The 25537-nt window shown below is 49.4% G+C and overlaps 1 protein-coding gene across 2 annotated transcripts in view; it reads right to left on the bottom strand.

The window, feature by feature from the left end:
* The window catches only part of LOC119432024 (CUB and sushi domain-containing protein 1), a 145718-nt gene that overhangs the window by 23284 nt on the left and 96897 nt on the right, over nucleotides 1-25537 (bottom strand). For both annotated transcript variants that reach the window (XM_049657686.1, XM_037699473.2), the window contains exons 2-3: nucleotides 3400-3588; nucleotides 2427-2615 (exon numbers count right to left, since the gene is read on the bottom strand). In XM_049657686.1, coding sequence (XP_049513643.1) covers nucleotides 2427-2615; nucleotides 3400-3588 — 378 coding nt within the window. The remainder of the gene's footprint in view (nucleotides 1-2426; nucleotides 2616-3399; nucleotides 3589-25537) is intronic.

The following is a 25537-nucleotide window of genomic DNA, read 5'->3' on the forward strand; positions in this document are numbered from 1 at the left end:
TATAGCACAACCCGCAAAGTTGTCGTCACCGAGTGCGCTGTCACGCGAAATGTGTGTGTGTGCCTAAAAGTTGAGCAAATTGTTCTGCGCGCTCTTGGTAACGTGTTTCGTCCACGACGCGCTCCGCTGGCGGCGGCAATCTCAGCGGCAAAAGCGAGCACAGGAAGGAAGCGCTGTTTTCACGGTGAGCAAATCTCGCCTTTCGTGTTCTTTGACGTCGATATTGACCTCTCGAGCGCGCACGTGCGCTGTCACCAATGTCCGTAAAAATTTCCTCGCTCGAGCGTCTCCCGCCTTTTGAGTATCGATAAGTTATTAACCCTAAACACGACGGCGTGCGATCGGATGATCTGCGAGAGCTGGCTGTCGCAGCAAACGTATACGTATACGTGAATCGGCAGCGTTAGCCTTCGTTGTATGCATATACTATAGTTGTCTTTATATAACAGCAGCCGCCGTGGTGGCGTATAGTAGCTTTGGTGTTGTGCTGCTAAGCCTGAGGTTGCGGGATCGAATCCCGGCGGCGGCGGCCGCATTTCGACGGTGGTGAAATGCAAAGACACCCGTGTACCGTGCCTTGGGTGCAAGTTAAAGAACCCCAGGTGGTGAAAATTAACCCGGAGTCCGGGTTAATTAACTACGGCGTGCCTCATAATCATGTCGTGGTTTTGGCACGTAAAACCCCAGAATGATTTTTTTTAATTTAATGGCGAGCACGCGCGCTCGTAGCAGATAGCCTCGTCAAAGAACACCTATAAGCAACTTATATAAGCAACAACTGCTTCGGCGATCACGTGTTGCGCGGCGTCGCGGCGACATGTCACGGGAAAACGAAATGAGAGAGAAGTGTACCGCACCTTTTCACAAGAACATCAGAGGACGAAGTGAAAATCCTAGTCTTCTTCCCTGTTAGCCAGTCTGAACAACTCAAGAGCGCAGTCAAGACCGCTTTTCATTGCCCTAACACGTCGGCTGGTTATACGGTGTTGGCCATGCTGCGATATAAGACCGACGTAACGCGATCACCACGGTACGCAATACTACGTAAAAATTACGATTTCTCGGGCGAGAGAAACATGCTTTCTGAAATACTTAAAACCTTGCGTTACTGGCCCCGCAACTCAAGTGTACACGTCATCCCACGTAATTATTTTAAATCGTCCTTAAAAAAACTTTAATTCGTCACCCCGCACCAGCTGGGAACGTCGACGGTTGAATGAGTGAATGAAAAACTTTATTTCATGAGCTTTTCAGCGCATGCGCCGGATGGAAGTGGTTCCCACTTCACGGGAATTCATATGCTGTTCTCGCCGCCTGGCCCCTGGTTACGAGCCAAAGCTGGTCTTCCAGGGCGGGGCTGGACAGCAAGATCTTCCATCGCTCTCTAAGGGGTTGGATGGGTAGGGGGATCATGTTGGGGTTAGGACTGGTGAGGAGTGGTGGGTGTTGTTGGCTAAATTTGCATTCTGCTATCATGTGTTGGAGTGTACCTGGCTCGTGACACACGGTTGAAGAAATATGGAATGCGTAGTAGTTGCTGAACTTGGCCTGCAACAGATATATGTGCAAGCTCGAACTGCAGAGTTACGGTAGATTTTTGTTCAGTGAGCGGTTCATTCCTGCGTTTATTCGTTACTCTGTTGCGTTTTATTGCGATAGCAATTATATGGACACTCCAAGCGGATTTCTGCCGTCGGCGTTGTCGCCGCTGTCGTCGTACTTGTCGCGGCTGCGGGCTGTCGCGCGCACCGTATCTTGAATGCGATTCCCGCACGGCTCTGACCTTTGTATGCGCTGTGCTTTCGCCGTTCAGTTTCTGCATGGACCGCACGAAACTTCGCTCACTGCTGACGTAAGGCCGACGTCCGTCCTCAAGCTACTTTGCCAATCGCGGGGTGCCATTCCAGACGATGTCGAATTCTGCCATGTTGCCAAATTCGCTATCTTGTCAACTCTGATTGGCTCACAAAGCGGCCACAGTCTTTCTGATTGGAAGTGAACGCGAACATGGCGGAGTTCGATAATATATAGTTGAACTTGACAGCGTCCAAATAGCAACTCTGGCCCAACCAGTTCGTGGTCGGTCACGATAAACCTGGCCAGGTTGGGCCAGAAGAGCTTCTGTTCAATTTACGCGCTTTCCCGTTCGGTAATGTGCGGTAAGGGACAAATGAAGACTTTCTTCGACTTATTAAGCTCGTCATTCCAAAAATGGTGTGGCCGGTATTGTCAGTCCCGTCGTTCTTGCGCACAGTGAAAGGCGACGGTAGCGCCACCGCATATTCGTGACGTCATGCCTTTCGTGATTACCTGCCGTATATGGAATATGTATGCATATGACACTGGATGGCACAGTCAGCTAGGGTAAAAGAAAAGGCAGAGGAAGAGTCAAGAATTGAGCGTGCTGGTGCGCGCAGTGTACTCACTGACGTGTGGCACCGTGAGTGCCACGGATAGCACGTGGTAGGCGGCGCCCAGGTCTACGCGCCACCACCGGGGCGGTTGGTAGGTGGTGTAGAAGCAGGTGCTCTTGGAGCCGTCCAGCGCGTTCCCCGGGGGATAGGCGTAGAGGTAGCCAGATGCCTCCGGGATGCGCTGTACCGTCAGGCTTGTGTCTGCACGGTGAAGCACCAGAATGTACCAGTTTATAGGTACGACGGAGGAACCACGGCGACCACCGCGCAAGAGTGTAAAGGCGAAGAGAGAATTCATGAATCTTTCATTGGTCACGCATTCATTGACAGACTCCATACTCGTACTTAAAATATTTGTGCTGACGTACCAATCATCAATCACCAGGGATCATCGTGTCTTTCAATTCCCTGCAAGGTCGAAGTCTTGATCGATGGCTTTCAGAGTACCAGCGCGAATAAATTGGCTAATCTAGTGGAAGCGTTCGTGAAGAAATGATTGGCATGCATCCTATGGGCGTTATTTTCATGTTGCATATACTTATCAGGCGCACTATAATAAGATGACCGCTACTATAACGAGGCTCCGCGTGGGATTTTACGTCACGGAGGACCGAAATTGTATCCGAAGGTGATTGATTGATCAAGGATACCGTATAGACTCGTCTATGGGCCGCACTTTGTTTCCCCCACAATTTTGGCGAGGTGCGGCCCTTACACAGGACCGAACCTTTTCATCAAAATGGTGCCGGCGCAACCTTGACCTGCGCACATCCCGGATCCCCGGATGTACCATTGCATCAGAGGTGAACGCGCAGCTCTTGCCATCTAGTAGCGGCATGCGGAAATACACAGCGAGCAAAAATTCCTGTGCGCACGGCAGAATTTGTTTTTTTCTCCGAATTTTGGGCTGCCAAGTTGGGGGTGCGGCCCTTACACGAGTCTATACGGCTGCAGTCTTGAGTATACGTAATGCTCATATTCGTACCGCATACGGGAAGCGCTCCGGACCAGGTTCCGTTGTCGAGGCACTGGCGCGTGCTCTGGCCGAGCAAGTTGAAGCTGGAGTCGCACGTGTAGGAGACGGTCTGGCCCTTTTCATACGAGTCCCGGATCAGGCTGATGCGGCCGTACGCCGGCCTGCCCGGGAAACCGCACTGCTGCTGCTGCTGTGTTCCTGCGAAACAACAAATAAAACAAGTGCGGGTGAGGAACAAGAGTATGGAACACACGAGCAGACAGCGCTATACAAATACACTGCGCGATGGACATCCTGGCCATGCACCTGAAGCCTTCAACCGCCTCTGTAATGACCTGTCGGTTTGTGGTCGTTAGCCTGACTGCTATGCCGTGGTGAAAGCGGGGAAAGTGGTTCTTATCTCTTTCGTTACTTAATCAGGTTTGTTTAAACGACGCAGCTACCTGCTTGCGTGCGACATCTGATAACAGATTAAGAGCCATTAGATTGAGCTAGGATATACTAAGTTCGAATAGACTGCATTGCCTCTTGCGAGGTGTGTGAACCTCGCAGTCTCACGCCAAATGTAGAGCCACCGTACAGGCCGGCGTTAAGCGATTGAGATTGGGACGAGGTGACGATCAACATAAAAAGACATTGGCTCGGAAAGAGCGTGATCAGGCACGCCCATGTGGTTATATTATAATGTGAATAGTAATGTGACGACCGGGTCTCACGGTCTCGGTAGATTAAGCCTTTGAGGCACACAGTTGTCAGACCGAAATAAGTCTAATAATCGTGCGGCATCACGATTTAGCCACTGTACACTGACGCACGAACTTGTAGGAAAATTGGGGTGGGCGAGGTTCTCGCTCGCGCGCGACCGCGTAACATTGACACGGTGCCTGATACGAGAACGCCACGCCTCGTAATTTTGCGCGAGGTCGCTCTGCAGTGCAACGGTTAGACCGCGACATCGAGCCGCGTTTAACCATGGCCGTATGTGCACGTATGTGTAAGTCAGGCAAAGCTAAAACGCGTTCGATTCAACCTTCGATGACTTGAACAGGCTGTGTTACTATATGCGCGTGACTGATGCTGTGAGATGAGGACGTGCGAGTGGTCGAGGTACACGCAGTGGCAATAAAAACGTTTGCAACGTGTCTTGAAGCATGAAAACGCCTCCACCGGTCGGACAGAGTTCTGCTGCAGAACTAGAGTGGCGCTCAAGTCCCAGGATTCGATTTCCAAACGTGGAGCCACATTTCCGTGAGGTCGGAACGCGAGGAAGACTCGCGTCTCTGCGATTTCTGCGCACGCTATTTAATCCGAAGTGCGTGAAATTGGTTAAAGCTTAGGGTGTTCGAATAGCAGAGTTGAAGAACTGATAAGAATACCGAAAATTTTCTCAATTTCAAACAAATTGGAGTATGAAGGTAACGTACGAATCCGGTTTGTTAGAAAAGAAAGCGAGGAAGGCTTACTTGAATTATTTTATACATGTAATACCGTTCGGAACTTAACTGAGGAGCTCCTAAGTCAGAAACAACTGAAAGATGGTCGTAACTGGCGCGCAATGATAATGCTAGTGACGAAACACAGCAACAGCACATTATCACATGTTGAATGAACAAAGTGAAATACTACAGCATAACACATTATTTAAAGGTTTGCAAAAATGGTGAGAATACAACAAATTACCCTGCTCAAATTGCGAAAGAAATTCGTAAGCCGCCTAAGTGTTAGGCATCCTTAATGAATGACTGGAAATTTATATAATACGTATGGAACGACCAGAGTATACAGAGCACGGATTACCAGCGCGACCGGTGTACGGGCAGCAGTTATGACCTCGCTTTAGTTTTCGCCGACTAAACGTGCATTCAGGCGCATGTACAGTTTTTGCCAAACGTTACGAAACGAGTAGCCCGACCTGACATTCGCGCTACGTACGTACTGCAGTTCTGTGCGTAGCCCGGGAAATTAACCTGCACGTTGCCCGGTTAATTAACTCCGGATAATTAACTCCGGATAAGCAGCATACGTTGCAATGGACAGTGCTTAATTCTCACACTCCTGAGCTTCGGGACACCAGTATAGAGCGGCAGAAGTCCTGCGACAGAATCCCACGACAGACGTTGCCGAACGCCTATAGTGGCTTCGAAACTTTCGACCGACAATGGCAACATTGTGTCTGACCACGTCGACATCCTGCCAGAGCTCCTGCGTATCGAGACCGGGGAGAAATTCGACACGGTCGTTGCACTTTGACAGATCAGCGAACCCATCGTCACCGTAGTTCGTTTATAACCCTATATGGTCCTTCGACCGTGCGCGCAAGTTTGATGCCTCTCAAAACACGTATAGACATAAGCTCGCATGCGTCCTTGTCAGCACAGCTTTTCCGACCTCGCTTCGCCACACTCCACCGGTGGCTGGGCGACACAATCGAGCCGCATCAATAGCGCCGCGCTCAACAAACAAGACTCCAATCCAAATGTGTTCTGTATAGAGCTTAAATCAATTGTGAACACGCGTTCAGTGCGAATTGCTCCTTCAGTTCGTCGCCCGACGACGTGGTCCGTTATGATTGGTCGTAAATTGCTTCCGATTGCGAAGGGATGCATGACTGTCTCTCGCGTTACGACTCGAGGAGGGTGCATTGTCGGGTGAGAAATCCCGCGCTGCGCAGTGCCGACGCATTCTTGGCTCGTGGCTGCAGTTGTGCACCGAGGCCGCGCTGTGCGCACCGCTGATACGCGCCCCCGAGCCAAGGACGCCGCCGCATTTCACTCGACGCAGCCGAGAGACACACGATGCGCAATGGAGGCATTCGTCTTGGGCATCTCAGTGTGCCGCCGATGTAGTGGCGGCGCTTTGAAGCAGCCCGCGTGCGGTCCTCACTAACTCACTCGCTCACTTCCCCCCTCTCTATCTCATCTTTCTATTCCCTCTTTCCCTTTCCCCAGAGGAGGGTCAGTCGCTCACTTCACTTGTTCACTTACCCCCTCTCTATCTCATCTTTCTATTCCTTCTTTCCCTTTCCCACCGTAGGGTAGCCAACCAGACGCATTTCTGGGTAACATCTCTGCCTTCTCTCTTTCTTTTATCCTCCTCTTCCTTACTCGCTCACATCACTCACGCGCTCACTTTACCCTTCTTTCACACACTCGCTCACTTCACTTACTCTCTCACTTTACCCTCTCACTCACTCACACACACACTCGCTCACTTCACTCGCTGACTCACTCACTTCGTTCGCTCACTCACTCACGCGCACGTTCTACAGTGTTCCGTGGTTTGTTCCCGCTACGTTGCGAGAAGAGGAACGTCGTGTAGCCCAACTATAGTTCGTCAAGCATCGACCAACATAACCCAACACTGTTTTTTTTCAGAACCTCTTCCGTCGTCGTGTTCACGATGAAAGCGTACTTAATGCAAGCGGAATTGTTTTAACTTCTCTAACGTTTTGAAGTCATTCTGTAGCGACGCTACAGCGGCGACTGGCGACAGCGAGTGTATCCCCAACGCGCCAGCCACCGGAGAACAACGATATCAGAACGAGCGCTGTCGCAAATGGCGCGTTCACTGTACTGTAAAGGAAGTCCCTCGCACCACACAACACGCGCAGCAACCACGCCGATGATGTCAAGGGCCACCCGCTCGGCCTAGATTCCACGCACGTCCGTGCTTACATGTGGGGCGAGAAAGTCAGCAGCGAGCAGGCGTTCACGTCGAGGCATATGTCTGGAGAGAACAATGCCCGTGCCGCTGCTGCTGCTGCGGAGGCTTCAGCTGCGACATCCGTGGTATCGCGGTTGCATTGCGTTCGCCCCCACCTTGTTCTATGTAGCGTTTTTTTTTTATCGGTGTATAGTTATGACTTGACAACTTGCTTCCATCTCGTGTGACCGACGACCAGATGTAGGGAGCAGTGACCTAATTCACAAAAAAATTTGCTTCCTATAAGCGTCGTTCCCAAAAGGCCGGTCGCCTTCCCCAGTGTTATTCTCGCCATTGCGATCGGACAATAGCCGTATGTGCGTGTTTATGTCTCGTGTCTTCGTCATTGCGTAGTTTGCACTAATTTTTGAAATAGCTTAGCATTTAGCAAAATGAGTTTCAGGAGGGCATTCTATCATAAACTAAACTATAGCTATAGTCCGAAGTGAACGAAGCCCGCGAACAGTGTTGCCTTTAATCAAGCACTTCACTGCCGGTAGGCCATATTGGACGCGGTTTGTTGAAGTTCTTGTTTTTCTATATATACGGGAAGACCTTGTTATAAAGAAGTTGAAGGGGGAGCCAGAATTACTTTGTTGTATTCATTTCTTCGTTATATCTATTATTGCGTGTACTGCACTATCAAACTCTATGGAAATTTCGCTTACTTCGTTATATTCATTATTTCGGTATATCCAGTTTCGTTATAACGAGGTTTGACTGTGCATCATACTCAAGCTACGTTTGGAGATCGAGCTCTTTAGCGACGCTGCCTCTCGCGTTCCATCTAGCTCCGCTTCGTTTCCAACTTCATTGTTGTTTGCTTTCTACATGCCCTAATGCAGCGTGTCTTCCGTGTTCAAGTTAAGAGCGGCGCTAATTGCGCAATTAAAACACTGTTGCGTGGTTAGACTTTCGGTGGGTGTTTGCGGTGAACTATACCGTCCTGGTTTAATCGTGCATCAGCAACACCCAGCGCTGTTTGTGCGGGCCTTCAAGACTGCTGCTTTGCTGGGAGGCCCTCCCTGCGAAGCCTGCTATGGAGGAGATGGTGGTGGACCCGTCTAGCGGCAGGGACAGACCTCCCGTCGCAAGGAAGCGCCTCAGCTCCTCAGTGGAATCAGAAGCTGCCGATTCCGAATCTGACGCCAGGTCGGACGACTCGGATGCCTTTATACCTGCCAAGCATCGGCGTTCAAGACGGAAGTCTTCGACATCGTCATCAAGCGAAGCAACCATCATATACAGCAGCATCGTGACTACGACAGTAGCCTTCGTACCGGTCGACGTGATGGTAAGCCTGAATGCCATCTCCAAGCAGAAACTGCATGATTTTTTCTTCAAACTGGCACCGGGTCTTATTCAAGAGGTTCGAGTGAACCCAAGGAAAAATATCATTGCCGTGGACACAACAGATGAGAAGACGGTGCAAACTCTACTTGGTCTGCCTCAACTCTGTGGTGTTAACACGCGGGCTTACATACCACAGGGCGCGGATGTAACAGCTGGCGTCATATCTGATGTTGACCTCGAACTTGAAGAGGACGTGTTAAAAAGTATGATCGTTTGCACGCCACCATGCAAAATCATCAGCGTTCGACGGCTCGGCTCGTCAAAGTGTGTGAAGATTCTTTTCGACTGTGCAAAACTACCTAGCCATATAAAGGCTGGACTAGTGCGATACCCAGTTCGGCCTTTCGTACCAAGACCCTTACAGTGCCGCAAATGTTTAAAGCTTGGTCATGTGCAGGGTTTCTGCACAAGTGCTGTGGTGTGTGCCAAATGTGGTCAAAATCACGACGCAAATTCTTGCGACAGTCCGACATCTCGGTGCCCGAACTGTAACGGTGAACACTTGGCAACAGACAAAGAATGTCCCACACTGAAGAAAAAACGAAAGTTCCTTAAAGAGAAAGCTAAGAAGAAGGCATCAGGAGAGAAGCCGAGTAGCCGCAGTGCCCGTCCAGCGGCTACCAATGGCAAAACTGAAGATATACCCGCACGTACGAAGAATAGCAAGGACAACGCGCGTCGGCAGGAAAGTGGGAAGCGGAATTTCTGTCTCTCTGCGATATCGTGGCCGGCGCTTCCATCGAAAGCGTCCGAACCAGTATCTGCCAAGATCACGCCTCCGAAAGCTTCGGAACCAGCTCCATCCAAGGCGTCCCAGTCTGCAGTAGTAAACTCTGTAAATAGGGTGCCTACAGCGGTCTCGGTCAACGATGACAAACAACTTATCAACCTGCTTAAGATGCTTGTCAACGTTGTTAGGTCTCTGATTGCCGGTCGTCAGACACCAGCAGCATTAGCCGCAGAGCAACTGCTAGAGGCTCTTGTTCCAGTGCTCGACGGCCTTCACTAGAAACATGAATGCTCGTGGAAAGCCCCGTCCCTCTGTGCTGCAATGGAATGTCAGGTCCTTACGACCGCGGCATGCGGATCTAGTCCTTCGGCTTCTCGCAATGAACACCCCGCCAGATGTTATAGCACTTCAAGAAACCAATGTAAGAAAAGATGATTTCAGACTTCCTGGTTACGTAGGCATCCACAGCAACGCTCGATGCACAGTGCCGGCATGCGGATCCTTCCAGTGTACGGACGTAACGCATCCGCGAAATACTTCAAAAGCATCGCTATACATCCGAGCTGACCTACATTTTGCAGTCATTGACACAAGTGATATCTGCGACGCCGATTTTGAATGTACAGCCGTTACTGTGAGTCTCAGAGATACGACGACGACTGTGGCAAGTATATATTATCGACCGACACGATCTTCAGACACCAGCTTATTGGAGGGCTTAGTCTCTCGGTGTGGCCCATCATTTGTGCTGTGCGGGGACTTCAATGCTCACCATCCTCGCTGGTGTTCTCGTCAACAAGACCAGCGTGGGATAGAGATCAACGAGCTTATTGTTAGGCATGATCTACAAACACTCAATGACGGCTCACCTACATTTGTCGGCAGAGGGAAGGGACAGTCCACCATCGACCTTGCGATATCAACAAGAGATGTGTGTCTCGCCTGGTCATGTGAATCTGACCCATGGGGCTCAGATCACCTACCAATTTGGTTGATTCCAAAACATACTCTTAGCCGCCAGACTGCCGCCTACACAGTGACGAACTGGAACAAGTTCCGTCAGCTGATTTCAGAGGCCCCATCGCACGATAAGTTGTTTAAACTGGTGAGCGAGTGTCTTCAACAAGCTACCGTAAGACGACGGCGGGGCATAGATAAACCCAACCCTGATCTTAAGCTCTTGAGGCTACGCGCCTGTCGACGCCGCGCTTACAGGAGAGCGCAGCGCTCTAAAAGAAGCTCCGATTGGACGGTGTATAACCGCCTAGACGCAGCCATACGGCGGCACACAAAACAACTTCGTCGCAAGAGCTGGGCAGCACTGTGTAGTTCACTGCATACGGCAAATGGTTTTGGAAGTGTTTGGCGAATACTGAAGGCTCTTCGCACTCCTGAGATCTGCAAGAATCCAACTGCTGCTTTGTGCATAACGACTGGCCGGACTCCGAAAATTCTTGCGGAAGCATTTGCCGACCTTTTCGTACCTCCTATGCCAAGTGACAACGCAAACAATGACCTTAATCCTCTGACAAGTCAGAACATCACAACGTTCTGCTATGGTCCAGCCTGCCAGATGGATGAAACAGACTTTACTCTCGAAGAGCTGCATCACGCCCTCAGCCTCTCCAAACGTCGCACTGCCCCTGGTGAAGACGGTGTTACGTACCAGGCATTACGAAACATCGATGAGGCCTTTCATCAAAATGTCTTGGACGCATATAACGAAGTGTGGCGAACGTCTCTGATCCCCAATGATTGGAAATCATCTGTGGTGATACCAGTCTTAAAGCCCGGCCGCCCTGCAAAACACCTAAAGTCTTACCGGCCAATATCGCTAACTTCTAATGTTATGAAGCTGATGGAACGAATGGTACTGTTTCGTCTAGACGGCAGGCTACAAGAGCTTAATTTCTTTCCTGATGTCATGAGCGGCTTTCGTCGTCACCGTTCAGCCCTCGATAGCATAGCAGACCTCGTTTCATCTCTAGAGTCTGCTCGAGAAAACAAGCACTCTGCATACATGCTCTTCCTGGACATACAGCAAGCTTTCGATTCGGTTCCCCATAAGGCGATTATTATCGCCCTTATGAATGCGGGAATTTCGGGTCGACTGCTTCATTTCGTGCATAACTTTCTATCTGAGCGCCACATGAAAGTGCGTGTTGGAGGAGCAACAAGTGATTCTCGCCCTGTTAAGTGCGGTGTACCACAAGGCAGCGTCTTGTCGCCGCTTCTCTTCAACAGTGTACTTGCTGGACTTCCAAGCCGATTGCCTCAGGAAGCAGACTTTCCAATATGTATAGCAATCTATGCAGATGACATTGCACTGTGGATCAGCGGTCCTTCGTACCATGGTCCACGTCTTCGTGGAATCTTGCAGAGAGCTCTGAATGCGACTTCAGAGTACTTGGAGGAAGTTGGTCTGCAGATCTCACCAGCTAAGTCAGCCGCGATTGCATATCATCCAAGGCAACGGGCTCGTCGAACCATGAGCCGGCTGTACCTCAGAGAGACACCGGTACAATGGGTACAACACCACCGCTACCTGGGTGTAATTATCGATGATCGCCTCTCTTGGCGCCCTGCCATTACCTCTGTGCGGTGCAAATCGCGGTCGCTGCTCAAGTATGTGGCCGCCTTGACTGCTAGGGGCGCTGGCTGCGACCAGACGACAGCACTTCAGGTATACCAATCGTCTGTCCTCTCTGGCGTGATGTATGCCTTGCCAGTCTTGAACGTGCCGCCAAATATGATGTCTCAGTTGGAACGGGACCATCGTGTTGCCCTCCGAGTCATGCTTGGCTTACCTCGTGAGGCACAATCTGTTCCACTACTCACGGAAGCGCACCAGTTGCCCCTGAGCTTGCAAGCAGACCAGAGAGCGCTACACCATATCGAACGTTTGCACCGAGCATCAGACGGCCAAGCACTGATTAATCGGCTGCTTCAGCGCCCTTTCTCTCGGATGGGGAAAATGGCGGCATTGTTTGTGGACATTACTCACAGTTCACGAGACACTACTTCTTTCACTACTCCGAAGAAGCGCAACAAATGCTCCTTCCCCATTTATCTGACAATTCCTGAAATCCACAAAAAATCTAGTCAGCCTGTTCCGGCACTATTTCAATTGGCCCAGTCCCACCTATTTGAAAAATTTGAAGGTTATATTGAAATATTCACGGACGCATCTGTACACAGCGACGCGCAAGGCGCTTCTGCAGCTTTCTTCTGCCCTTCGACTGGCATCAGACGGGTATTCAGAATACTACATCCAACCTCATCAACAACTGCAGAACTAGCAGCGATTGATGTTGCTCTGAAATACGTACACGAAGAATTAAACGCCTTGAAGGTCGTCATTCTTACAGACTCCCGTGCTGCCCTCAGCAGACTTAGACAAGATGCCGATAGCCCATTGTTGTGCAGTATCCAAGAAACTTCGGGCAAAATTACTTCCTGTGGAGTGTCCCTCATTGCCCAGTGGGTACCCTCGCACGTGGGCATTGCTGGAAATGAAGAGGCTGATCGCCTCGCTTCAAGCTGTGCCCACCATGAATGTGACTGCCCTGACATTTCGTGCACGTTTGAAAACGCCCGTCTCCTTATACGCCGACACCTCCTAAAGCAGCACCCAGACCGGCGTGTTGCAGACGGATCGTTCCCTCCCCGCGTTCGTGGTCGAGGCTTGCCCCGTCGTGCTAGAGCACTGTTATACAAGTTAAGGGTTGGGTCTGTGTTGGTGCGCGAACGCCTATACCGACAAGGACGTGTGGACAGCCCGTCGTGTACGTTTTGTGGCTCCTGTGAGACACTTGAACATCTAGTTTTAGAGTGTCCCGCATTCGTTGCGCAGCGCGCATTACTAATTAAGGAGTATAGACTTATGGGGCTGCAATGTGCGACCCTTGACGATTGCCTTTTTCCAAAGGGGAGCGCTGCAAGACGTGACCAGGCCCATCGAGCCTTGCTAAGTTTTCTGAAGGACACTGACTTGGCCTCCCGTTTATAGACATTATTTGTATTTTGTTTTGTTTTTATTTCTTTTATTTGTTCTGTCCGTGTCTCCGTCATTTCTTTATTTCCTTTTTCTTTTCTCATATTTTCATTTCCTCTATTCCCTCCTCCTATAGGAGTAGGCAGGCGTTGTGCCCCTCTCGGTGGCAGTTGTCAGCTTGCTCCCTCCTTAATCCATTTGTGTCCTTGTGTGTATATGTGTACAAATCAAATAATAATAATAATACCGTCCTGACCTCGAATTATAAGCGCTTCACGCACGCGCGCGCACAAAAGGAGAGAAGGAACGTTAAAGCTTGGTTAAGACTGTTAAGTCGCAAACGCGACCAAGGGCAGAGCTGCAATGACGTCACGTGCTACGCGAACAGACGAGTGTACACACGGAGAGAGGGAACAACTACGTCCAAGTGCGCATCGTCGGTTGCGCCGTGTTCGACGCTGCGCGCTGCTTGCAGCAACGGGCTTCGCGTTAGACAAAGCACAGCTCGCACATATGCGCTAAGGACCGGAAGACGCAATTAGGGCGAGCCAAGCACCGCCTGCGATGCCCTCTAAGGGCGTACGGCGTCGCCGTCATCAGAAGAAGCTTCTGTTTTTCGTCTGCTTGCGTGTCGGAGGCCACACACACACACAGACGATGCGGTCCAGTGGCAGCAGCAAGAGCACTAGAGAAATGAAAGCAGCCAGCAGAAGAAGCAGCAGGCACCTCTGTGCCCCCAGCGCGCTGAATGAAGCAACGTCGCTGCAAGCGACGAGCGAGCTCGTTGCACCGCGGTGGGGAGTTGACGGTGGGAGGTGGAGGGATGGCCGGCGTTACGCTGGCACCTGACCCCGGAAAACAATGAAGGTCGCACCGTCGGCAGCGATCCGTGTTGTCTCTGCTCTTCGCGGCGATTGGAGGCTCCGCCGCGACGCTAGAAGCTACCAATCTCTCGCCCCTTTCGCGGTTCTGAAGAGAAGGGTCAGCGACCCTGGCAGAAGCGCTTCTGTCGCTTAAATAGTCCACAGCGGCTAAGAGACAAAAAGGAGACACGGTGAAGCACCACGCCATACCTTCTTCGAGTTCTGTGCTTCGGACTCTTTTCTTTCGTAGGCGATCTTAACGAGACAAAGAAACAATCCCCCGTTCTTGGGTTGTTAAGACGGGGCGGAAACGCGGCTATTAAAAAAAAGCAGTCACCGGGAAGTGTCTGGAGATTCATCTTGGCAAGCAGCTTAAATGGAGTCGCAGGCGCGTTCTGGACTCGCCACGTGCGATGGTGAGAAAATGACCATCCGCAAACGGTTTAAAGTTGTTCAACGAGGCAGCACACACGCACAAGGTAACTGATAGAATGAACGTGTGGACACTGTTAGGCGTCGTTTCCTGATAATGGGCATACAAACTCACAGTGGAAGATAATCACATATGAGATAAGACAGTAAAAAAAAAAAAGGCAAGATAAGAAGCAGACAACATTACACGCAGACAACATAAGAAGAGGAATGAGTAGCCAACCTCACAAGAACAGAAGAATGAAAATGTAAGGAATATCACAAGTATTCTATACAAGCTTTAAGAATACTGAACAGGAAGGAGAAATAAATCGTGAAAGAATCATGTACAAATCGTAGAAAATATCGTGCGATCATAGTCATTACGCCATTACGCAATTCTGGTGTCTGCAAGTCGACTATTGCTGTTTTCCTTTCAACTTGTGGCTGATACCCACTGTAGGGTGGGATTAGCCAAAACTCGACTAATAATCGCTTCTTCATCTCCATCCATCAAACGTGTCCAACTTCTATGTGGCCTATCCCTCTTTTTGAGTACGTATCATAGCTGATCATCATGCGGGGTCAATACTTATGCCTAGCTCCGTTAGACAAAAGCTACAAAAGTGACCATTGTGTTTGAATTGACTATGTGCTGCGCCCATGTAGTGTCACCTGAAAGTCAACTGGGAATCGATTTCCACTGAACAATGACATTAAGAAGCAATTAAGTGTTAAATGACGTCACCTAATGACCAGCTGATCTTAATTGGTTGGTTTGTCAAGTTCTCGCCGATTACTGATGTATCGAGTGCATGCCCGCTCCAACTGTCGCTCCTCAAAGGTAGCTTGTCGTATAATTTTATGCTAAATTCTTCGTGACAATCTGCATTGTCGTACGTGCTACCTCTGCAGTGTCATGCAAAGGTCGTGCTAGACGCACGTGCTTTAATTAAGCATCACGCCTGACGCTGCCGCTATTTATAAATTGGTCGTTTAACTTTTGCGTTACCCGATGTTACCTACACTTAAGCCTAACGAAAAGTAACCAAACCACGAAAAACACGCCCTGATTTACCGTTACGTAACGTAACAACACTATTGCTAACTTTGATTTTGTTTAAACAGCGCAAAACGACACAAGAGGAGACGACTGCGCGATCTCATGCAGTACTGCTGCTAACTTTGAATTTGCAGATGTGCGCCGTTACAGTGTTTAACGTGACAACAGCGTAATCCGCAGGTGTGCTAATCAAAATGCAAAAAAAAAAAAGAACCCCTTGTGACACGCCGCACAAATGCGCGCCATCTAATTGACTGTTTAGAGATTGCGGGGCCGTAACCTGTAACAGCATGCCCCCCCCCCGATCTAGGTGCCAGATGCAAAAAAAAAAAAAAAAAAAAAAAAAACTGCTGCATCAGAAAAAAGACAATGGCAAAATTTTACAGACAATAAATTGCCTTTAACGATTCATTGCATGGATCACACAGTTTTATCGATTATCATATATTGCGATAGTGCATTTGTGACGCAGGGAGCACTATACTAGGAGATATGGTGGCGACCGACTTCGGATCGAATCTTCACTCCGAAAAGTGAAACAAGTGTTTCCATTCCTGACAAGTTTGCCAGCTGAGTTTACCTCTCAGGGTTTACTCAGCAAGCGACTGAACTCTTCCTTTATTTTGATGCGCACAACATCCAATGACTTCACAGGACCATCAGCAAGACAAATCAGCGTTCGAATAAGGGCACAGGTCTACTATAAATTGACTGCAGAGCAGAATGAATACCGAAAAACAAATACCATGCAGCGATCAACTGGACGGGACAACAAAAGGAACCACGGATCAAAGGAAAAAAAAAAAGAAAAAAGACATAGACCCTGCATCAAACCCAGTGGAGCGTAAGGCGCAGAACAAATAATGCCTCCTTCGAGGCGCCGCGCAAAAACAACGGGCCATATCGTATCGAGCGCCGTGTATACCCCGTAGACAATGAGAAGCCCTGGCGCGAGCTCCAAATAACCGCATTCCGGGCGTCCACATAGCCGGCGTGCCCCGGGCATGGTCGTCTAGATAGAGCGCGCGGCCCCCGCAATTAGAGGCGAGGCTTAATCGAGAGACCGTTGGTCGCGGGTCCCCGCACACCACGCACTCGAAAGGCTGAAGCCATTCAGCCTGGACCTATAGGAACAACGCCGAGAAGTGAGCGTTACCGCTGACCCGAATACTATAGACTGCGGGGCGTTCAAAAGACGAGTCCCTGTATATAGTCGGGACGCCGAAACACAGGCACCCTGATAAAGGAACCCGGTTGGCTCGCTTGCCAGTAGCCCGCCGACTTTGGCTTTGCCGCTGTGAGATGCGGGAAAGGGCGAATCGTATAATGCAGGCAGGCAGTGCAATTCGCTTATCTACTCGGCGATGAGTCGCTATATGCAGGGTACGTTATATTCGTGGCCCATCTGAATGCCCGTACGCCTTTAGAGACCCGAGTGTCACGTGTATGGCAGGTATATAGAGCTCTATACGCGCGCGGGAACTTTCTCGTGGGTCACTGGTCAAGAACTGACGGGTCTCGGGATCTCAATACCTGCCAGGCGAACGGCGTAACGCGCACAGCGTAACGGTTAAGTACATTCGACTGGCCGTGTATATGCGGCGAGGCTGCGCGACGTCTGTTGACCTCGTTCGGTCGGTCCACTGTGAATGGTCAAGTTCAGGCGAGGCTGTGGGAGACGGAGTCGAGGGGTGCTATATCCGTATCAAAAGGTAGGATGGGGAGGGGGGGGGGGGGGGGGAGGCGTGTCTCTTGTGGCCGCGAGGATCGTCGCTTAATCCGCCGTCACGCACGGACGCTGCGACGGTTCTCTTTTGTTGGCACTATTTTGCTTCGCGATGATGGTCCTGTGTCGCTCACCGGACGTTTTGTCTGCACGGTTATGCTCTGCTTCGGAACATACGGTTAGAGTTTCACGAAGATAGTGCTTACACGGAAATCTTTTCCCCACTGGAAATGATAGTTTTCCTATAGTTAGCGCCCGTCACCGTCGTGTCGCCGGTATCGCGAGTCGCTCAAAGCTATATATGATGAAACTTTGCAGTCTCACAAACGCTATTGTGTGAGCCACTTCTGTGCTGAAGGTTTTCTTCTTGGTAACAGTTTAAGAGCACAAGAAAACACACTCACATACGTGGCACGCGCTCGCACAAACACTAGAGAAAGGACGCCACCATTTCACACCTTTTTTTTCTAGGGTGTTTTTGTGTTTTCTTGCGCTCTCAAGCTGTTACCAAGATGATTTATGAGCTAGCCCAGCAAGAATTCTGGGTATGAAGCACTAGTATATTCGGGTGCACTTTCTGACAAAGATACCATGAGCTTCGTTCCTTACAATTTTTTTAATCAGAACGGTAGCATTCGAAGTGTCGTTATTACACCTTGGCCTCCGCATTACACTGTGTACAGTTTGAAGATTTATTCTTCCGGATTATTTTTTCCCCCGCGACGGCAATGCGCGGCTTATCGGAAGGACGCAGCCCGCTTTCCCGAACGGGCCTGCGACGACATCGAATCGATGTCCTTGCCGCGTCTGCCGGAGTTCCGGAAGCTCTTCATCAGAAAAAACGCGTACGTCGGCGAGAGAGAAATATTCGCGACCGTGACGCACTGCTGCGCGTAATTCACAGAGGCACATTCTAATCGCGCACTGCGCAGAGGAAGCGGTTCGAAATTTAGAACCGTCCCACTTCCTTTTCTTATTTTTTCTCCGCCCTTTTTTCCCACCCTTCATTTTCTACACGTAACCCTATCCTTCTGCTACTACTACTAAGTGGTTCATTTGGAAAGGAAGGGGTTGGCGCTATCTTCTGCAGCCCTTGAGGGAGCACGGCTCAGCGCCAGTCCTTCTGCTTGTCAATAAAGCTCGAGGCGCGATTCTCCTCTCCCTCTGCCGGCCATACGTGGCTGTCGCCCAATCGTTCAGCCGAGAGTGGCCGCGCCGCCACTCGTTTAAATTGACGAGGAGGAGGATGAGAGAGTCGTGATAAGCCAATGTGGGGTAATTACTGGGTGCCGAGTGGTGGCGGTGTTGGCAGCAACGCCGGGGAGCTGACGACTTGCGGTGGCTTGACTTGCAATGGTCCCAACTACGGAGTTTTGCCGCCGTTTTTGCGGGGCCACACAGCGCCGTTGACCTGGCGAGAGCCGCCGTATTTGAGCGTGAGTGACGGCGACCACGACTGTGAAGTGGAAGAATACAGGGGGGCGTGCTCTGCGACAATCCATTTCGGCGATACTATCGCCTTGGCCATCAGGCGCGCGCTGATTGGCTCGCGTTGTCGCAACATCGCTCGTAATACTTAGAAAATTAAAAAAAAAATGCGTAGCTTGCACTGGAGGCGCAATGCTAAAGAGACAGCGGAGCTGATGGGCACCTAGCTAGTCCTGGCTTTTGGGCTATAGGCTAAGCACTACCAGGTCATCCCCAGCATTTACCAGAATTTATTGATTATTGATCGACTATCGATTATCTATTGATTGGCTATCGATTGGCTATCGCAAGGTATTGGCTACGTATTTTGGCTATGGACTAAGCACTACCAAGTTATCCCCAGCATTTCCAGCAATTTATCAATTATTGATCGATTATCGATTAGCTATTGATTGGCTATCGATTGGCTATCGATGACTGACTAAGCTTAAGTAGTCCCAACCATGCTTAGCCAAACTTAGCCAGGCTCAGCTTCGCTAGTTCATTGACATATGATATTGCGCTTGGACCCTTTCTGCACTACCGCCAGGATCGGCCCACATTTTTTGTGGACGACTAACGGACTAACGGCTGGCTTAAACAGCTGTGCTGTTAAAAATTACACGGTCCGTGTAAGAAGCTGGTGTAAGACGCTGTGGCCTCTCCGCCTTACCTTCAACGCGTTTCGAACGCGCTGCCCAAGGCGGTGGCTAGTCAAGTTCAAGTCGAGGAGCGTTTATGAATACGGGGGTATACTCTCTCAGCAGTCATGTGATGGCGTCGGCAAACGCGGTGCACGTTCCGGCATGTGTAAATGGCTGCGTAAGACGCTGTGGCCGCTCCCCCTTACTTGAGAGTACTGCACGTCTCTAACGCGTTTGTGCTAGCGTCCCCTTAAGCGGGAGATCCGATGATTCCCTCCGGAGCTTCGCCCACTCATCATCATTCACCCCGTGGATATGCTGTGATTTTTTTTCCGTCGCGCGAAAGGCTGTAGGGGGACGGGAGGGAGGGGAGGCGACATTCAGCTGCCGCACTAAATGCGTATTTATATAAAAACGCCGCGCGCGTTCGGTGCGAACGCGGGCAAAACGCCAACGGCGTCGACAACAGTTCAGCGCGTTGCTGGTGCTGCTGCATGTCCAAGTTTATACAGCTGATAAAACTACTATCCTTACTCCGTATAGCTCTCTACTAATTTGCTATCGCAATTGGTGCTTCGCCTTTCGCGGGTGAAACTGCGACAAATTTTTTTCCACTGAATACAACGCTGCGTTCGCTCTGAGTGAAGTGTGTATGTTTCTGTGCGTGCTTATCAAGAAAAGTTGCATCTGTAGATATTTTAAATACACTCGTCCATTGATTTCACTCGGTGCTGTCCTTAAAACTTATATGCATGAAGACAGCAATAAACTTCTAAAGTAATCATTCTATATTTTTGAAATGGACACTGGGAGGGACCACCTTGTATTGTTTCTCTGTTAATGGGCGATCCAGTAAGGCAATTCTCAGCCTGGAACTCGATGAACAGGCCCGGGGTCGAGGCTTCCCGTGTTCAGCCGCTGTTAATCTTTATTGCGCATGCGCATAATGTCTTCAACATTATATAACTGAAAGCGGTCGGTATGATGCCTAGCGCGGACACTCCTTACTTCACGATTTACAATAGGGCGACGAAGGCAATCCTCAGCCTGGAATTCAGTCAACAGGCCCGAGGTTGAGGCTCCCCGTGTTCATCCGCTGTTAATATCTTATAGCGCACGTGCGTAATGTCTTGAACATTAAACAGTTGAAAGCGGCGCTTACGATGCCTAGCGCAGACATCTGTTAATTGAGGATTTACAATGATGACATTGATTCAACACTTAGATCAATATTGAGCGCTTGAAAGCTGGTAAGTATCCGCGCTAAGCTTGGAAGACCTTGTAGTAAAATGCTGCACCTCTCAGTCGGGACGGCTGCGTTACGGCTAACGAGCCAATTTCACGGCTCCCGCATTGTATAATCGTTTCGGCAGTTGTATATGTAGGAATGATGAAACGAAAGAGTTCGATTTCAGGGTACGTTACGCGAGCAACAGCCTAAAATAAGTTAATAAACCGCTTATTTTTCCATCCGTATGTACAGAGCTCCGAAACTAATTTCGTTAGGGCAACTCCTTTCGATCTGTCGCTATCGGTGCCGCCAATAACGAATAACTTCTCTTGGAGAAGGACAGGAAAGAAGAAGGGCGACGAAAAAAAGGAGGACCTCATGTCTGATCGATCTCTTTCACGCACCGAAACACATGTAGACAGGGTTAGAGGCATATCGGTTATCGCTATCGACCGGCTATCGACTACACCATCGCGCCTATTCACACGATTGGGAGTTGTGATCACAACAAAAGGGATAGAGAAAAAAGAATAAAGACATTATCTTTAGAGCTCCGCTGACTCTCCTTCCAACAATTTTAGGCAGACATATACACAGCTCGTCGATATCGCACGTCGAAAACGGAAGACACAGAGTAAACATGTGTACGAACGGTTATTTCGAGGTTGGGCAAACAGAGAGGGCGGGTTTCCTTCAATTTTGATAAACTGCGAGAGATCTGAGAATCGCAATGGCAACTCCATCGTCTCGGAGTGTTTGCACGCATTCTCTTACTTGCCTCCGTTTCGCTAATCTCCCGTCTGCAGCCCTCCTTTTTGCATTGACATAAATAAACACGCAAAGAAAAAAAAAAAAAAAAAAAAAACGAGCGGGAGTTTTCCAGCCGGCGTGAAATAACGTCCTTGTGAAAAACTGCCAAGATTGGGAGCTCGGCCTCGTTCGTTTTCTCTGAGCTATGCCAGAGCTCCGTTCTCAGCTATTCTTTTTTTATTGTTTTTTTTTGTCTAGCACTTCCATTTTTTTTTCGAAGCTCAGCATTTGCGTGCTTTCACCAGAAGCTTCGAAATTCGGAGAAGTATGGTTCTGCGATCCTTCCTCTCGAGATACCATATCAGCTTTCGCTTCTCGCTGTGCCTCGGTAAAACGGCGCCGTGCCTATGTGCACGAAATACGAAAACGCGTGCTTTAACGTTAACATGAACAGGAAAAGTGTTGAGAGAACAGAAAAAAAAAAGAACTCGAGACAAACGGTTTCTATTTGGTTCCCGGTCTCCTGTCGGCGTCTGTCAAAAATCTTAGCTCGTCTTTGGAATCTGGGACGCCCGTCGGCGTTTTTAAACCAGCTGCTTGGCGGTAAAATATTTGATTGCACGCTTTCTGGCGTCTTGAAACGCGGAGCAGCTGTGATGACCGGACGCGCGCAATGAATTTGTGTTGAAGAAAGATCGGTCAAATTATGCGGAAGGAGTCATGAAATGGGAAGCATACTCTATGCACGTGCGCGAGGTTTGGCCAACCAAGGCTGATGTTGACAGTAAGTCATGGTTAATGCGTTGAGGAAAGGGAAAAGGAAAATAAAGGAAAGGAAAAGAAATGCTAGCTTTCCCGATATGCAACTTAACGTGACTTGATTTAAAAGACGCCTGGCATGAACGTGCCCAAGCCGCTCATTGCGTTTCCTTCAGCGCGTTCACGATAGGCGTTATTTAGGTCAAGTGAAGCATGGGCTTCCAGTTAGGTTGCATTTCTGCATACAGGTGTCCGGCTTACGCCTCCAAGGCAACGGCCATGTTAGAGTGCAGTTGCTATGGTTACAGGCGTTAAGCAGTCGCCGTGTTTGATACACACACGGAACGTGCTTCCGTAAATGTTTGACCTTCGTCAGCTTACTCCCAAAAAGAGCGTAGAGTTAGATCGATCAAGAAGGATGCGCTAGTGAACGCGAGCATAATTATCGTGCGCATTCCAAGTATTTTAAATATGCGCCAGTCTTAGATGTGCGCGCTCTGCATGATGCCGTCGTTGCTATCGGTAATAAAACTTTACCCCCCCCCCCCCCCCCCCCCCCCCGCGGTATAGGCGTTGCGCTGCTTAGCTCGAGGTCGCGGGCTCGAATCCCGACCGCGGCCGCCGCATTTCGATGAGGGCAAAAAAAGAAAGAAAGAAATATAGAAAAGAAAACCGCCCGTTTATTCAGACGTTAAACAACCCCAGGTGGTCATACCGGAGGTCGATCGGGTCGGCTCGAATCCCGACGGGCCGCAGCATTCGATGAGGCAAAAAAAGAAAGAAAGAAATATAGAAAAGAAAACCGCCCGTTTATTCAGACGTTAAACAACCCCAGGTGGTCAAAATTAATCCGGAGTCAGATCGTGGTTATGGCACGTAAGACACCAGAATTTTATTTTTATTTTAATCGAGCTTTAGACATCGTTATCACCCAAATCTGCCTGTCTGAAATATCGGATGGCTAGGGCGGAATGAAATCTCGCGAAAAAGTAAAAATCGTTATGTCATACCGGCCGGGTATATACGGCTAACAAAAAGAAACCGTTTCCTCTCGATGATGTCATGACCATCCCTGATTACGCCACCGTTTGTTTGATGTCAGTCCGCGCTGTTGATAGAGAGTCCCGCATAAATATTGCACGGAGGCAAACTCGCTGCCAATATCAGTGCCGTGGTTCACCCGACACACCGCAGTTTCTGTCGCATACTCCTCGCCTACGGATGCGCGCAGACATTTTCTTGCCTTGCTGTGAGGTATAGGTGGGGAGCGGAGATGACAAGCAGCTGCAACAGCGGGGCGCGTCGCGTCGACGGGAACGGGTTTGTCGTTGTTGATCGAGCAAACACGTGGTGCCGCCGCCTCGACAGCCAAAGGATGCGACCGACACGGCACACACGTCCTGACAGGATGGCCCGCTTCGCCATCTTGCATTCACACTATACAAGCGAGGCCTCGCTGACTGTCACGGTATATGCGACTGCGCGCTGAGAACGATAACGAAAAACGAAGAAAAAAAAAAGTAAACCAACGGCGATGTAGGCATTAGAGTTTACTACAACAAAACATTACTATCGGAAACTATGGGCCTATGTCTGTGGGAGCTGGAAGTGTACCGGGTTCAGCTATAGCATGGCAATGCTTTGCATAATATATTGATTTGACTTAACTTCGTCCCCCGGCTTCACACGGCTTTGCGGCTTTGCAAATTTAACATTTTTAAACAAGATATCTGGTTACAAATGCGATTCGCAGTGATTACGCATGCACAAAGATATTTTCTCGCCTCGCTGGGTTTAAACAATGATTGCTTGGAAGTTTAGAAAGATAAAACTGTAATAAAAAATAAAGTCACAAGATAGTACGAAGCCACAAGCACGTAGACTAGACAAGTCCGTGTACTATACAATCACACTGTCAAATAATTTACACCATTAAATGTGAATAAGGGTGTAAAAAAAACACCCGTACACCCTTCTAGGGTGCAAGGGTGTGAGTTATGGAGAAATTTACACCCTTATTCAGTTTTAAGGGTGTAAAATCTTTTGCAATGCGTCCCCCATCGTAGTTGAACGATCTCAGTACCACGCGGTTCCCTCTAGTGATTTTCAGTAGGAAACTCGATCTCCGTGCCTCTGCGGGCACCCTACAACAAAAACTGCCTTCTTGGATCTCTCCTCGCTCTCCTTCCAGTCGCCGCGCACATCCTGCGCTGCGGAGCTGACTCATGCCTTTGTTACGTCGACGCTGCCAGCGTCTTTCAAGGATACGCACGGACGAGACTTCCTTTCGCTGTCTGCAAAGCCGAGCGGGTGGCTGTTTGCGCAGCGGGTCGGTGTTGCTTAACTGATGACACAAGGGTTTGGAAGAAGGGGCGCGTTAGTTGTGGTAACGCCGTTAGTTGACGTAGCGCCGTAAGATACCGCAAGAAAACCTGCGACGAAACGCAGGCGGAGGCTAGGGTGGAGTTTAGAGTTGATTGCAACTGATGATATCGGCAAAAATTAATGATGCTTCGGTGGCTCAGTGACGACCGCTACACCGAGGTAGAAGCAGAAAAAGAAAAAAAAAATGTAAGAAAGAATATCGACACAGCATGCCGGCAATTGTACTACTTTAAGTAGAAGTGGGACACGTTAAAGTATATTCTTGTTCTTGACAGCGGTTTCTTGAAGCAATCGATGATGCAGTTATGCTGGCTGGATTGAATTTGGCCACTACAGTTTACAAAGGCTCCGATCAGCGTTAATCACTGTTACCTGCCATCGAAGAGCTCTATGCGAGGCGTTCTGTAATACGCTCTATATGCTATGCGCACGATGGAGAGAGAGAGAGAGGGAGAGCGAGAAAACTGGAGATTAAGTTCAGTGAGGTTAACCAGAGTAACCGTCTGGTTGGCTACTCTGCAGTGGGTAATATGGCGAAGATATTTTAGAAGAAAGATACTTTAGTTTTTTTTTCATGTCACGAAAATTTTAATTTCCGAGTTCCGACATCCAAATTGTTAATTTCCTTGGTTTTATCCGCTTAATTTAACCGCCCTATTCATGGCTTGTGGGTATGCGCCAGGAACGCTCAGGTCAACAACAACAAGAGCAACAACATACACATTCAATGCAACTGACAGCGACTATATAGTTTTTCAATCAGTCCCGATACTTCAAGAAAGAGTTACACTAGCCCTTTTAGAGCAATTCGGGCTGACGTCGTCCCGAGCAATTCTGGTTTCCGCAAATGGACGGTTGATGCAAAGGAAGGCTGAACTCTACTGATCGATCACCGCGCAATCTAGACGTCATTTTTAGTTCAATCACGGCCGTGACGCGTTCTCGCTGAGTGCTTGGAACAGAAGATGCAGCCCGCGAAAATTAAGCAGATCCCACGCACATGCCGGAGTCTATATGTGAAGCGAAACTTCAGTGAAGCAGTTGGACAAATGCTATACAACAAAAAGTG

This window comes from Dermacentor silvarum, chromosome 10, assembly GCF_013339745.2.
Source record: "Dermacentor silvarum isolate Dsil-2018 chromosome 10, BIME_Dsil_1.4, whole genome shotgun sequence".
In the NCBI taxonomy this organism is placed as follows: Eukaryota; Metazoa; Arthropoda; class Arachnida; order Ixodida; family Ixodidae; genus Dermacentor; species Dermacentor silvarum.